Below are 16234 nucleotides of genomic sequence, written 5' to 3'. Positions count from 1 at the left end.
ACAAGATTTTACAAATATCAGATGGTGCGTTTATGTCCAGGGAGCTTCCATTGGTTTTAATGTGATGAAAGATCTGTTCTCAGAGAAACTGTTTGCTGTAAGCGAGCATTTAGGCAAAATTGCTAAAACTGCAAGAATTATTGTTTGGATAAACAAAAACTGCTTTTTCTGAATGGATTGAAGCTTTTTAGAAGCTTGATATCTTTTAGATTGTGTGAACTTTGATTGTACTTCTGTGAAGGAGGGAAATATTAGCCATTAGTTGCACTAGGAGCTTCAGGCTTGTATTACAGATGCCTATTTGAACAGCTATGTTCTGGTTTAAAACTCTAATTAAACTGTTCAAAGTGGCAAAAAAAGGGAGCTGTTTTGGTATGTCAGTCTTGAGCTTTTAAAGCATGAAACAGTTGTTTCCTCTCTAACCTGAGATTTTCCATGTACCATTTATTCTTTATAATCACTGAAGTAGTGCAGCTCACTGCAGCAATGTGTTTAATGTCATACTCTTGTTTTTCAGGAGAGCAGTTGTTAATGGCTGGAGAAGTCTTTACCATTAGACCACTGCAGTTATATGCTGTCACTCAACAGTTGCTACAGGGGAAGCCTACGTGTGCTAATGGAGATGCCAAAACAGACCTAGGTCATATTCTAGATTTCACTTGTAGGCTCAAGTATTTAAAGGTGAGCTATACGTGCACAGATATTGGAGACATTGTTCCTACCAGCCTTTGACATGATTCTTAGCAAACTTTTGGAGCATAGTTTGAATGTACAAGAGCTTTTACTGATAGTAAACCCCAACGATCATGTAGAAGTTCACATTAAATACGCTTGTTCTGCCAATTTGAAATACGTGTGTAGTTCTCTAACAAAAATGCTGATTTGCTGTGTGATGTGCTCTTTTCAGCAGCTCTCTCTGTAGGGTCATGCTCACAAAATGTGGGTGCTGGTAGGACTGTGTGGATAAGTATTACTTTCTCAGCCTTATATTCTTTGACTGTATCTGTAGGAACACACACGTGTGTATGTATGTATGCTTGTATGAATATAAATTCTGTCCTTTTTCTTGTCTTTATTTTTGACTATCTGAAAAAAAAAAATGCCCAACACAAGCCCTCACTTTCGTAGTTGAAATTGACCTTGAAGCTCTAGCTAAAATGCATGTCAGAATAAATGTAAGATAGCCTCAGAACAGATAGCACTTAACAAGTAGTAAAAACACCTGTGGAAAGGATTTCCCTGAGTAACAAGCAGAGAAAGCTTCACTGGAAACCTAACAAGCTGCAAAACCACACTTCTACAGCTTTTCCTGTTGCTCTTCAGCTGCCTTTGCCATTCTCTGATTGCACAGAATTCTCAGAACTGAGGATTCACTGGCTGGAGAACAGCACTGTTAGAAAAATTGCCATCTTCAGCATTTCTGACCTTTGTGAACATTTGAGAGTTCTTTCAGAGCTTGCGTGGCTCAGATTGGACCAGAGAAAACCTTGAAGATTTCTCCCCAAATTGTATTCACACAATACATTAAGGAAACAGCCCTTCTTTTTTTGTGCTGCTAGTGTTCTCCAGAGGCCAGACTCCAATGGGCACATGGAAATTTTTAGATGCAATTTTATTAGATGTGCATCAGTGGAGTGCTGTGTTTTCTCCAAACCTGTATTGTCAGTGCTCTGAACTTTTCCCTTTGTACTGGAATGGAAGGCAGTTCTGCCTTAAAAGAAACAGGTGTTTGAGAGAAGTTCTTTTCAGAGGATGTGGCTTTGCTGTGTTCAGCTCAGCACTGAAGCCTTGGTTTGTCTTGCCAATGGTGTCTCTTTTTTCCCCGTGCTCAGTGTGCTACAAAATACAAACACAAGGTGGCAGTTCTGAAATGTGTTGTGATGAGTTGTATTATCCTATGTGTCCCTAAAACTCTGTTCTTAAATGTTGATAACCAGGTCACTGGAACAGGAGGACCTTTTGGAACCAGCAACATACAGGAGCATCTCTTGCCATTTGATCTATCTATTTTTAAATCACTTCATCAAATAGAGGTATGACTGAGGTACTGCTTGCTTATACAGGCCCTGAATCCAAGCTCTGCTGCGTATGTCTTAACACTGATAACTGTATCCTTAGACTTGGTGCTAGAAATGGAGAGTGCGATCTTCAGATGGAACCTTTCTTTAGAGACTATTTTTTTAACAACTCTTGGAAATAGGGATGCCAAGACTACCTTGGACTGTGTATTCAAAAAGAATGAGATTTCCAATATATACCTAGATAGAGCTGCTTTTCATTGTTTTGAATATCTTACAGCTGTATTGTAAGGTGATCTGTTATTACAGTGTTTTTTATTTGTAAACCACCAAATGTGTGAAAATATCCTGACATTCAATTTGTAAAAGTAGAATTTGGGATATAGTGCTTCTTGCTCAATGTTTAGAGTGTTTTCAGTGGTGTACTTTTACTGCAAATGAAGTTTCAGTTTAGTGAATATCTTCTGAAATATTTTCCTCACCACTTCAAATCTTTCTAGAGAAAGAATAACCTACTTTGTACCCTTTTATGGCGTCTCATTTGTACTGCTATTTCTGGTCTGGTACGGGTAACAGAGTGGAGAACATGATACTGAGGCTTCTTGCTCCTTCTTCCATGTATTTTCTTGTTCTAGCATTTATGATTTTGTACAAATTAAAATTTCCTTCTAAAACAGATAAATCATTGTGGAGGAAAGCTTATCAGAGGGCTGACTTCTTCGAAGCACACTCTAGCCACAATGAGTGTTCGATTTTCAGCAACATCGATGAAGGTAGGAGTGAGTTCCTCTTTCTGGTGCATGTTTAAAGCACATGCCAAAATAACATTTGTATTGTGGAAACATCCACTTGGAGAGCATGTACTTTTCTGTGTTGCTTGCACAGACTGTTTTTACAACCATTGATCTTGAAAGGATTTGCTAATCTTTCTGTATCTCAACTTTTTTTAGCACGTGGAAGAGTTGTGTACATGTGTCCTCTAGAGGAACATTTGTGATGTCTTTATTGGAATGTTCATGTAGAACTGAATTTTTACCTCTTCTTTTCTCTGTGCTTTGGTTTGGTAAGGGATATATATTTAGCATAACTTTCCATCCTTATGTTGTTTCATATTCTCCAGTTTGATTGGCTGCTAATATTGGTATTCCTGTAGATCTAAAAATTCCTGACCCAGCTAGCTCACTTGTTAAGACCAACAGCTTTAGTCTAGATGAATGAAGTTTAGAAGCTTTCCTTACAGAATGCTTGGACGACTGTCAAAGTGGATTGCTCTCACTGAAGACATAACATTTTACTATGCTCATCTCAAATAGGAAATCCTGGTGCCTGAGGCTTCAGAGTTTGATCAGTGGGAGCCAGAGGGTGCATCAGCAAGCTGTCCAGTGACAGCAGTTATTCCAACTTGGAGAAATTTAACAACTTTGGATATGAGTCACAATAACATCTCTCAAATTGATGATTCAGTGGTAAGAAATTTTTTATTTTTAAAGTATATCTGGTCTTCTGAGGCACATTTCAGTAGCAAGGATTTTGCATTTGCTTTATATCTCTTTTTTTCAGTTGCACTTTTTTTTTAAATGTTGGTTAGCTGCCCTCATTAATACTTAGGATAATTTTTCTTTGACTACCTTGATATTTTCTTTGCTGTGGGAGAAAAGTTTGTCATTGTGTGCAGTAAGTAATGCTTTCATGAATGCTGACTTCTTGAAGCATGTTCTTTTTTCTTTTTAAAACAAAACTCCTGTTAGGTTCAACTTCAGAGTGTTATCAGGGCAGAAACTTCCTATGTTTAAACTTGTGGTCTGGTGGTAGCCTTTTTGCCATCAAAACAGTATGAAGAGCATGGAAACTGGATTCAGTATTTTTGACAGTCTCTTAGTTTTATGTTTGATAATTCAGCTCTTAAGGAGAAAAAAAAGATTGGCTTTCATCACAAGAATGTGTCAAATATGAACGTAGGTTGTTTTTTTTAACTTTTGCTATTCCTGTGAAGAAGGAAATAATTACTTCTGTAAGCTATAGATCACATACTAGCAGTGCAGTTCTCTTGTTCAGAATTTTTTGTGATACTGTTTTCTGTAAGAGCCATTTTCATTTCTTCTGCTGCACTGTCATAACCATTGCTTTTTTTTTTTTGAGGCAAATCCTTAGGAACTGTGCACAGATTGATAGTTTTCTTTACCTTTTCCTTCCCATCAGCTAATGAAACAAATCTGGTCTGATTTATGAGCTAAAATGTTTCACCACAGGCATTTTTTTCATCCTCTAGAAATTAATTCCAAAGATTGAATTCCTGGATTTGAGTCACAATGGAGTGTCACTCGTAGAAAACTTACAGGTAAGCGATGCTTTTGAAGGTCAGTTTTTCTTTTCAGACTGCTTAGAGAACAAATACTTCAGAGTTCTGTTGCTCATTTTCTTATGAAAAATTGTTTAAGCCCAAGTTGCTTATCCCTTGTAATATCCCAATATCCTTACAATGCACTGTATGATTTAATTTCTTTGCCAATACTGACATATTTGTATTCATTGCAGCTGTATCTCTGGGTCAGTTTAAGAGCAGTTGAGGGAATTTCCATTTGACAGGCTTAACCCTATGTCCAGTGTGAAAAATACTGTTGGACAAGAAGTGAGCAAGCTGTAATGGTGTTTCTGATACTGTTGAACTTTAATGTATTGTGTGTGATGGATGTTCTTTGTTTTTGTAGCATCTTTATAACCTCGTTCATCTGGACTTATCCTACAACAAACTTGCATCACTGGAAGGTGTTCACACAAAACTAGGAAACATCAAAACTCTGAATTTAGCAGGAAATCAGCTGGAAAGTCTGTATGGTCTTAACAAACTTTACTCGTTAGTCAACTTGGATCTCAGCAGCAACAAAATAGAACAGGTAACTGTTGAGTTTTCAGTACGAAACTGAATTGTAGTTTGGAACGCAAACAGTATCTTTTAGTGGGAAAAACTGCAAATAAATCCAACTGTAATTATTTTTTGCCTGCTATCATGAGTTGTAACTTGGGCAAGAAACGCTCAGTGAGCATGCTGATTTTCATTTATCTGACTTGTTAATTTATTTATAAACTTTCAGATTGATGAAGTTAAAAATATAGGAAGCCTCCCATGCTTAGAGAAGGTGGTCTTATCCAGCAATCCATTGAGCATCATCCCTGATTACCGGACCAAAGTACTTGCTCAGTTTGGAGACAGAGCCTCAGAGGTAAGCCACAGCTTCTTTCTTTGAAGCTGGTGCCTGAAGAAGCTTTTTTAAAGCGTGGTAAGTAAAGCAGTGTGAGTGTTACCCCAGCAGAAGAAAGAAATGGAGCTGTTGGAGAGGGTCCAGAGGAGGACCATGGAGATGATCAGATGGCTGGAGTGCTTCTCCTACAAGGGAGCTGGGGAGTGTTCAGCTTGGAGAAGAGAAGGCTCTGGGGAGACCTCATTGCAGCCTTCCAGTGCTAATTAGGAGCTTATACAGAGGGGGGGAGCCTGACTTTTGTGTATGGCCTGATATTGGCAAGAACAAGGAAGAATGGTTTTAAAATAAAAGAGAGGAGACTTCGCTAAGATGTTAGTTGGAAATTCTTTACTCAGAGGCCCTGGTACCGCTGCCCAAAGCTATGGGTGCTCCATCCCTGGAGGTGTTTGAGGCCATGCTGAGTGGTGCTCTGGGTAGCCTGAGCTGGTGGGTGGCAACCAGCTGATGGCAGGGGGGTTGGAAGTAGGTAATCATCGAATTGTTAAGGTTGAAAAAGACCCCTGGGATCATCAAGTCCAGATGTCAACCCAGTAGTGCAATGCCTGCTAAACCAAGTCTATAAGTGTCACATCCCATTAAGGTCTCCTCCAACTCAAGCCATTGTGTGATTCTGAGTCTAAAATCCAATGGATTTTTAGTGTGAATTCGAAAAGGTCTTCAGAGGACAAAAGAATGCTGATGTTATTCTACTCCACTCCTCACTCCTGGATCTGAATGGATCTTTATTGTCTTCAGTGGATTAATAACCATTATGTTAGTATTGAAACAGCTGTGCTAAAAGGGTACTGAGTAAGCTTAACCATTTGAGTCTACATTAAATTCAAATCAGCTTGGAGCAAGGTCAAATGTGATAATTTTTTTTGCATCTAATGTTTACTAAGATGCACATAGTTTGTATTAGGCTGAGATATCTTTTTATATTAAACCAAATTGTAGTGCTGCTTTGTTTTTCAGTATTTTAGACATTTTTCATTTTTTCCAGGTTTGTTTGGATAATGTTGTTACTACAGAGAAGGAACTAGACACTGTTGAAGTTCTAAAAGCTATACAAAAATCAAAGGAGGTGAAGTACAAACTGAGCAACTCTGATAAAAAGGTGAGTTTGAGCAGTGCTGAGAGGAGCAAATGAAATGTGCTGCTTAGCTTAGGACATGCTTTAAACTTACAAAGACTTCTACAAATTAGGTCTGAGGGGAATTCATTCAAGTTTCCTGCAGCTTTTGAGTTTTTACTTTCTTTGCTTTGTGCTTTAATGTTGTTATGAACTTGTGATGTTGCCTCTTAGTTTTCAGTGTAACTTCAGGAATTGTGACCTTCCTTTTTATGTTGATCTGGGAGAGAGGAAGTGGGAGGAAAAGATAGGATGGCTTAATAGTGTTTGCAGTGAATGTGCAGTTGGCCGTAAGTTGATTTTACATTCAGACAAATAGAGATATTGCAAAGGTGTAATTTCACTGCTTTTGCTGATGGGTACTAAAATGACATTCTCCGATGTTCTTGTGGATGCTTAGAGGTGGAAAAGAATCAAGAACCTGAATCCTGTTTACTTTCTCACACGTGTGCTGTGTAGCTAGTCAATCTTGTTTTGGTATTACAACAGCACATACTCTGTCCTTGCAGTAGAATTCCCATTTTTATTCCTTTATGGTTTGTAAAACTTGTTGTTGATTTCGTCAGGAAATACAGTGTTGAAAATTACTGTTCAAACTGAATTCTTAGTGGAATTCCACTAAGAATGTGAATAACAAACTTCATTGGATGTGACAGAAGGTCACAAAAAGCTGACACTGGCTTGCTTTTGCTAAAATTGGATAAGCTTGTGTAGACTTACTTTAGTTCCAGTTCTAGTGTGTCCTGTATAGTTTTTTCAGTTTTTCTTTAATCACTGCATACTTTCTTTATTAGATCAGTGAGGACTTCAGGCTCACTGCTGCCAGTTCCAAATCAAACTGTTCTTCCCTTACTGTTCGTCCTTCCTCTCCCTCTCTGCCTCGTCCTGTCAGCTCCAGCCAAGGTAATCATGTATGTATCGTGCTGCTGGGCTGAGCCTCTTGGTTCTGCTTTTTTAAGCTGCATTGATATACATGAATATTACATGCATGGATATAGGGCTTAAAATGAAGGAGAAAAGCTTGGTAGTGTTGGTTTAGAAGTTGGAAGTTGCATGTGAGTCAGTAAAGTCAACCTGTTTGCTGCGGTGCTGTTCACCTGTCCTGGAAGTTTGGGTTCAGGATGTTTTACTGTGTCATCATAAAGAAATCAGTGGATATCTTTTTTGCAGGTCAGATATGTCCTATTTTCTTAATGAAGAGCTGACATGTGTAAGCATGTTCTGAAATTGCTTATCTCAGCTTGGTCTGCAAAATGACAGTTGAAAGAATATTTTTTTCTCCCAAGGAGCTGCATTTCATCAATCAACTTGAGGGAAGACAAAAAAGGAAAAAGTAGAGAAAAGGCTGCTGTGGGAGCAGTGGTTCAGGCTGAGCCTGTGATTTCAGCACTTCTGTAGTGCTTCAGCACCTGCTCACCTTACCTAAAAATTACTTTTGCTATCTCTTTTGAAAAGAGATTCCTTTTGCACTGGGAACTTAAAAGAATGGTCTCTTGTCTTTGGCAGAAGACTGTGACTTACTGGGAAGATTTTGGGGGGCTTTTAAAGCCCAGTACAAAATGAATACTGGGAGAAGACTTATCCTGAAGAGATGGGTGTATATTCAGAGTAAATGTCTCAAAGAAAGCTTACTTTCTCCAGAAAGCAAATGGCTTGGTGAATGTAAGAGAAACATGCCTGAACAGCTTGGTTGGGGGAGGGGTGTGGAGGAAATCAGTTGCTGTGACTTCTGCAGTCAGGAGAGCTTTCTTAGTTTACTCTACAAATACTTTTCTTTTTTACAGCATTTGATTTAAGGACAAATAACTTAAAACAGATGCAGATTTAGTTGCTACTTCTGCACTTCATTTGCCTCTGTAACTATTCTTGGTAATTTTTCATTTGCAGACAAAATACTGATAGTTTTTCCAAAATGTGTGTGGGAAGTACTTAAGGATAACTTGAAGTCAGTTGCAGTTGGGCAAGATTTGTGAAGGTCCTTTCCAACTGAACTATTCCATGCTTGCTTTGATGTATTAAGCATTTAAGCTGCAGGAATGAGACAGTTTGCCTGTGTAATGACCTGCTGTTTTATACAGGGCTAACTGTAAGCATACACTAGCAACAACTGTGATGGTTTCAGAATTATTGCTCAATTGTCCTTTTCTATGACAGCAGATGCTTAAGAGAAAATGAGTGTACAGATGGGGAGAAACATCTTCCTTTTTCAGATTTTTCACAGAAAGATTTGTATAAGATTTAATGTGTCTTTTTTGGATTTTTTCTAACTACAGTCCTCTTCATGAGGCTCCTTTAGTAAAATCTTGGAAGGCTGCTGTAAGTGGTGGGAAAATAAATCAGGACTAGGACAGGTTATTTTTCAACTCTAACAATACAGATTTATTATTTTCTACATATTTAGCTATTAAGGGGGGCTTTTAAAACTGTGACTTTGAGAGATCGGTTTAAAAATTCTGAAATGTGCTAATCAATTAGTTTAACTGTTAGACTTTAAATCATGAATGATTTCCTTTCCTGATATACTATTTCTATGAATTGTTTTCTCTGCAGTTTTCTTTAGACACCATCTGTTTCTGTAAAATATAATTCAAATTAAATGTCCCTGACAAATGGCTTGTGGAAAAAGATAAAATATTTATATAGGGAATAGAAAACAAAAAAGTAATGCTCTGCTTTTCCTGTCAATTTGAATTTCCTTTTTGCTGAGGCAATGCTTCGTTCAAGTAATAAATATGTTCTGTACTTCCTATATGAAAAAAGTTTGTTACAGTCTGCTAAATCTTGCCATCAATCCAGAAAGATGCATGCAGGACGCTCAGTCTAGAAACACAAATCAACTCTAATTCTGCTGGTTTTATTTGCTCATTTGAGTTCTTGAGCTGGTTGGCTCACTGGTAATACTGAAAAGTTATTCTCCATGTTGCTTCAGTAGTACTGCAAGGATTGCAAGCAAAAATGCCAGATGTTCCTTTATATCCACTAACAATAAAGCTTTACTGATAATCAGCTTTGAACCCCTCAGAAAGGTTCTGAGTAGGGTGGTGCAATAAGTTTTGAAGCCCTTGGAATGTGGTTAATGTTCTGAAGGATTAATACAGATGCTATTGATGCTACAGCACTTGAAGCTTTCAGAAATGTTGCCTAGAAATGCTTTGCTGCAGTTTTTGCAAGCAGAGCAATTGTTTGTGAAAACTATGGGTTGCTTTTGACAGAACTATTTCTGTTACAACTAAGTAATTGTAAGAGTTGTTACACCTGATCATAGAATCAGGTAATAGCTTGGGTTGGAGGGGACCTCAAAGATCAAGTTCCAACCCCCTGCCGCAGGCAGAGTTGCCAGCTGCTAGATCAGATATTAGACCAAGCTAACCAGGGCCCCATCCAACCTGCCTGTAAACATCTCCATGGTTTGGACATCTACAACCTCTCTGGGCCGCCTGTTCCAGCGCCTCACCACTCTCTCAATAAAAACTTGGCCCTGACATCTAATCTTTTGTTTAAAACCATTCCCCCTTGTCCAGTCACTATCTACCCATACAAAGTTGATTTCCCTTGTGTTTCTAAACTCCCCTTAAATATTGGAAGGCTGCAATGAGGTCTCCTTGCGGCCTTCTCTTCTCCAGACTGAACAAGTCCAGCTCCCTCAGCCTGTCTTCGTAGGAGAGATGCTCCAGCCCTCTGAGCATCTTTGTGGCTCTCCTCTGGACCCTCTCCAAAAGCTCCACATCTTTCCTGTGTTGGCCTCACAAGTGCAGAGTAGAGGTGAACAATCACCTCTGTCACCCTGCTGGCCACCCCTCTTCTGATGGAAGCCAGGATAACATTGGCCTTCTGAGCTGCAAGCACGCACTGCTGGCTCACGTTTGTTTTTCACTGACTAGGACTCCTAAGTCCTTCTCAGCAGGGCTACTAGAGTTTTCTCATAGTTGGTATACATATCTGGGATTAGCTCAACCCAAGTGCAAGACTTTGCATGTTGCTTTGCTGAATCTCAAAGTTCATAAGGGTCCAACTTCTGAGTTGATCAAGGTCCCTCTGGATGGCATCCGTTCCTTCTGCTGTCTCAACTGCACTGCTCAGCTGGGTATCATCAGCAAACTTGCTGAGAGTGCACTTAATCCCATCATCTGTTGTTGATAAAGGTGTTAAAGAGTACTGGCACCAAGAGGAACTCCTAGGGGCCACTGCTTGTTACAGGCCTCCTAGATGTAGAGACCTTGACCACAACCCTCTGTCTACAACCTTCCTTACCCACCAAGTCCTCCACCCTTCAAATTCACGTCTCTCCAAGTTAGAGATGACGATGTGATGGGGAAGTATGTCAGAGGCCTTGCACGAGACCAGATAGATGACATCAGTTGCCTGCCTTTTGTTGCTCCATCACTGAACACCACCAGAATGGTCAGGCACAGCCTTCCCTTGGTGAAACCATGCTGGCTGTCTGGGATCACATGCTCATCACTCATGTGCCTTAACGTGTCTTCCAGGAGGATCTGTTCCATGATCTTCTCAGGCACAGATGTCGAGCTTTAAATTGTTAGCAGTCTTTAGCACAGCTTTGCATTTAAAGATAGTCCTGTAGTTCAGATAAAATTCTATTTTCTTCTGTCCTGACTATTATGTGAAGATGTCATTTAGCTTTAATAATTTATAGTTTATGATAAATTATGATAATTGTGCAATTTTTATTCCACTTATTTGACAGATAATGTTGGGCTTTAGTTTTGGTTTTACTGCAGTAGTTTTAAGAGCAATTTGTATTTGTTCCAGAAATAGTTTGTGAAGAAACAGTCCTAGCAAGCAGTTCATTGCAATTCGATGCATCGACTCCTACAGACCATACAGTTCCCCAGAGATGCTCTGAAATACCAGATTCAAGATGTAAAAATCAGGTAATTGCAGTTTTTTACTTGATGATATTTTAAGTCTTTTCTGATAGTAAACTTCTTTTATCAAAGTAATCTGTAGCACAGCTATCTTGATTCCCCTTCAGGGAATGAGGCAGGGCAAGACCCTGGGAGTGTCCTCCTTTTGCCACCACTGTGGTTGGTCTTTGTCAAGTTCCTTTATCTTCTGCCTCGCTTTGTAGTAGTTCAGAAGCTTTGGATTTGTAGTGTGCTGAAATAATACCTATGGGCCACAGTTTGGATCCATTCTAAAATCAGCAGCAGAATCTGTTCTTTTTCTACCTTAATAGAACGTCCAAATTAAATTAGAGGAGGTAGCGTTCTAGGATCCTCAGAGCAGAGCTCAGCTGCCCATGACTATGACAATCAGGACTTCACAGTGAATTTGCTAGTTCTAAAAAGCTGGAACCTAACACAGAATCACAGAATGGCCTGCATTGAAAAGGAGCACAATGCTCATCCAGTTCCAACCCCCTGCTATGTGCAGGTCGCCAACCAGCAGCCCAGGCCACGTCCAGCCTGGCCTTGAATGCCTGCAGGGATGGGGCATCCACAGCCTTCTTGGGCAACCTGTTCCAGTGCCTCACCACCCTCTGGGTGAAAAAATTCCTCCCAGTATCCAACCTAAACCTCCCCGGTCTCAGTTTAACACCATTCCCCCTTGTCCTATCACTATCCACACTCATAAACAGTCATATCATTAACTTTGCTTTTCATGCCTGCTGCAGTCTGGCAGCAGCCATAAGTAGTTGGTAGGTTCCTGATGTTTTCTTCCTCTCCACAGGCACCTGTCTCTCTATTGGAGTATGGAAGAGGTAGTAATATGTGGTAAGCTATATATAAGTTCTGTTTTCAATCCTCCTTAGCTTTTTGGTAACAACTATGCAATTTTTAAAATACGGCTTTCATGGCAGAACTGTCTTTCACTGTATGCTGCATCTGTTTTTTTGAACCAAAAGTGATTTTGTGTGTATAGTGGTTCTTAGCCTTTAAGCCCTGAAATGGATTTGGGAGTTGGAAAAAACAGCAATAGCTCTATTGTAAACTGCTTTAACTTGTAGGTTATACTTATTGGAGGTGGGAAATGGAGGATGAATGAAAACTTTAGTCAAATTCTGTCTGTCAGATTGCACGTTACAAGCCTTTAAAACCAGTGGCTGTATGCTTTACAAGGATGTTCTAAAATATGCTGACTTTAGTAACAAGAGTAAACCTCAGAGCTCTGACAAGCAGCACCATCAATTGTAGATAGCCATAACTGGTTTAAGCTCATGTTTGTACTTACTGTGACGTGTTGTCTCTTTTGAAGTTTGGATCATTCAGAGGAAGAACGCTGTACAGTGCCTGACCCCTGTAACACTGTCATCTTGCCTTTTAATTGCATGTCATACACTGCCACAAACCAGGATTTTACCCAGCACCTTTCTGCCTTGATAGCACAGACTGTGCAGAGAACGCCCCCCTCCTTTATAGAGAATAAAGGAAGCCTTCCAGCCAGTTCCAGAACCACAGACAAAGAAGATGGGTATTTTGAAATGGGACTTCATGAAGGAGATCAGACTTTTGAGTTCAGTGCTTCACAGACTCAGTCAGCTGACAACACAGCAGTGAAGAGCATCAACGTAGTCAAAATTCTCTGGAGTTTTTCTATTCATATTTATAAAGAAGTCAGGCAGTTTGCTTCCTGTTTAGCTTTGACGGATGATCTTCTAGCTGTGTTTGAGATTCCTCCTCAGGAACTGAGGGGAAGCTGCCAGCATATCCCTTCAGCTTTGAAATTAATACTGTGTTTTCCATATGCTGACCTAACAGAGTTTGGTTTCCTCATGCCAGAAATCTGCTTAACGCTGAAGCTGAAGAACAGTGATAACTGCTTGTTTGTTGTTTCAGACTCCCAGAACCTTCAAGACTTTTATTCCTGTTTGCACACGTGTCATTCTCAACACTGCACATCAGTGTTACCAATCTCCACAACATACTGTGGAAGTGCAAACCTCCAAGAGTTTCTTGGTCAGCTTATGGAATTGAATTGCATTTCATCAGAGGATGTGGAGATAAAAGGCTGTTTTCCAACCTACCTTGTTTATGGGAATAAAACCTTGCATCAACCAGAGTCAGCTGGCAGTAACAAAACGTGGTCAAAAAATGATTTGTGTTCCACACTTTATTCTTCAGTGCATAAATCTTCTGACCAATGTCCCTGTGTGTTCCATCCCTGCTGGCTGTTTCTAACACCACAGCATTTGTACATAATAAAGGTGGATTTCAGTGTACTGCCAAGTAAATTGATAGCCACCGGAGACTTGAGAAGTGTTCTTAAACTGAACAGTATTCCATTAGCATCAGTTGTGCTGCATCCAAGTCATGGGTCCATCCAGCAGAAAGGTTCGTTTTTAGATGGGCATGTGCTGGAGTTGCTTATTGGATACAGATTTGTTACAGCAGTGTTTGTTCTACCTCATGAGAAATTCCACTTCTTAAAAGTCTACAGCCTTCTAAGGACACTTCTGAAGAATGTTAAGACTATTATTATCTTCAAAGCTTCAAACAAATCAGATGCTGCAATAAATCACGCCTTGGAGTCAAACAGACATGGTCAGTCAGCAAGGTAACACTTCCTGTGAAAGGTTTGTTGCACAATCTCGAAGTGATGTGGCCTAGCCAGTTTGCAGTTGTCATTGTAGTTGTTTTTGGCCTGTAGAACTGATGAAGTACATTTTCATTCTGCTGGTCTTTATGCGTGAATGGTCATCCTGGACTTGATCTTGTCCAGGTACAGTTTCCTTGTTGTTTTATGGTTGCAGCTTAAAATGTATTTTCTAATGGAAGGAGACTTCTTATTTCATGTGTTTGCAGGCTGATGATGTGACAGAATAGACAGCAATGCTCAAGATATTTCATTTAGAGTGAACTACTAAGAATAGAAGTTGTCTGTTCATAGTTGTTAGATAGTGAAAGAGCTGGAGATTTGCTTAAATTTTGATTTTGTTTTCTGGATCTTGTCTGTCTCCTAGCTTTTACAAGCCTCATCTGACTCTGTCATCTTTATATCCATCTGAATTTCTTATTCAGAAGATTACAGAAGAAAACCAGATTCCAGTTCACCTTCATGCTTCTGTGTCTCTGCAGTATGTGGCTGGGCTTAAAGGAAATGCCCTAGTTGAATTCTTCCATGGCAACATTGCAGAGGTATTGCACCTAGCCTGGCTATATAAAAATATGCTTTGTGACCTTTCAGTATTAGATATTTAAAAACTAACATGACAAACTTGATTTAAAACAAACAAACACTTTTCTAATCAAGCTCAGGTTATCCCAGACTGGGAAGTATTTTGATGAAAAACTTGTGCAACTGACTCTCACTGCTGCAGTAATTGTGCAGGCAGGCATATTTTGTCTTCAGGATGCGTGGTGCACAGCAGGAGGATGTTCTGGTGTATGTCTTGAAAATATGATTACTCCAAGAATGTTCCCATTTTTCTTTTAAAGTGATGAAATGGAAGAGTCACTAGAATGGAATTATATTTTGAGATAGTCATAGCTAAACTGATGTGCTGACTTGGAGTATTACATGTAAGTGAATACAACACAGCATGTTGTATGGCTGTAGCACTCCAGAAACGAGTAGATCTGTAATTCAGAAATAAAGTTTATAGGTTCTAACCTAAATTCGTTAGTTGGCTGGAATTGTTGACAATTGGTATTTGAAGTAGTAGAAAACTACATTGCTACTACAGATGTCAATTGAAAAACTTATTGAGCAACAGTCACTTTTTAATCACCTTCCTCCTTTCCCAATCTCTTAAAGCAGGCAGTTTTTATGTGTGCTTGTCTTTGCACCATGAGGAGTCGATGAAGAAAAGTAATTGAGCTAGATTACTATGGAAGCTGCATAGCTAGAAAAGGAGCCACAGTGATGAGCTGTGCTTCCATCCCTCTTAAGGATCTTTATATTCAAGCACTGAGTAGCATGTGAAAGCTTGGTAGCCTTGAAGTGTAGGAAGCACTACTCATCTATAAAATTGTCTTCAGTGTCTCTTTTAGAAAGTCCCTTGTGCACTAGATAGATGTTTTTCTTTTCTTTCTGCCAGGAAATGGGGAATAATTAGACCACGGCAGAAACCATTTTCTCTCTAAAACAAAGATATTCTCAGCAGGTATCTACCATACCTTCAGTTAGCAGGTAGAGGTAAACTTGTGCTCTGATTGTAACATATTGCGATATTTCAAATTTTGAAACACTTTTCCTAGTCATCTAAACCTACCTCTGAGATGATGAAGCTGTCTGAAAGATCAGTGTGCAAGTTATTTGTCATGTATTTACATCTTAGGTGGAGAATGAAGAGTTGAGGCATCTCATGTGGTCTTCAGTTCTGTTTTACAAAACTCCCAGTGTGGAAGTGATGGCTTGTGTGCTTCTCTCAACGAAGGCTATTTACTTTCTGTTGGATGATACTTTCAATCATGCTGATGAGCATCAGTCAGGTAAGACAGCTGTTAACTTTGGTCCCCTAGTGAGATTACAAGCTTAATCTGTGTCCACTCTTTGTATGGACTTCACCAGATTTGGCTGACGCTCCTGACTGAGGAAGAGTGGCTCAGTCTGCCCTATGCAAAAGTGCTTGCATGAGGCTTTCATCTTTAAAAAAAAAAAAAAAAGTCAGCTTAGAGGTTTTGAGTCATGGCTGTTTCTCAAACCCTTTTGTGCCACTGTGCCCAGGCTTCTATCAGGTGTCATTTGATAGTCTTCAGCATCACCTGAGCAGTTAAGGAACCTGTCCATAAGCAAAATAGTAAATGAAGGATAATGAAGATTACTATGTATTTTACTCATGGAAGTGGTTCCATAAGTGTTACTTGTACTGATAGGTGATATCTGCTGACTTGAATTGGTGTAGTTCTTCAAGAAATGCTCTTTACTAAGAGACTAGATGCTTG

The 16234-nt window shown here is 39.5% G+C and overlaps 1 protein-coding gene across 1 annotated transcript in view; it reads left to right on the top strand.

Moving 5' to 3' along the window:
- Window positions 1–16234, top strand: part of NISCH (nischarin) — a 31087-nt gene that overhangs the window by 11123 nt on the left and 3730 nt on the right. Inside the window, exons 5-18 of the mRNA XM_010718279.4 lie at window positions 518–681; window positions 1938–2033; window positions 2696–2791; window positions 3332–3484; window positions 4288–4356; window positions 4727–4912; window positions 5111–5239; window positions 6261–6374; window positions 7184–7292; window positions 11160–11281; window positions 12081–12124; window positions 12606–13904; window positions 14311–14485; window positions 15628–15781. Of these exons, the coding sequence (XP_010716581.2) occupies window positions 518–681; window positions 1938–2033; window positions 2696–2791; window positions 3332–3484; window positions 4288–4356; window positions 4727–4912; window positions 5111–5239; window positions 6261–6374; window positions 7184–7292; window positions 11160–11281; window positions 12081–12124; window positions 12606–13904; window positions 14311–14485; window positions 15628–15781 (2910 nt within the window). The remainder of the gene's footprint in view (window positions 1–517; window positions 682–1937; window positions 2034–2695; window positions 2792–3331; window positions 3485–4287; window positions 4357–4726; window positions 4913–5110; window positions 5240–6260; window positions 6375–7183; window positions 7293–11159; window positions 11282–12080; window positions 12125–12605; window positions 13905–14310; window positions 14486–15627; window positions 15782–16234) is intronic.

Source organism: Meleagris gallopavo, chromosome 14 (assembly GCF_905368555.1).
Source record: "Meleagris gallopavo chromosome 14, MGAL_WU_HG_1.1, whole genome shotgun sequence".
NCBI lineage: Eukaryota > Metazoa > Chordata > Aves > Galliformes > Phasianidae > Meleagris > Meleagris gallopavo.
This window is presented reverse-complemented; position numbering and strand designations above follow the sequence as displayed.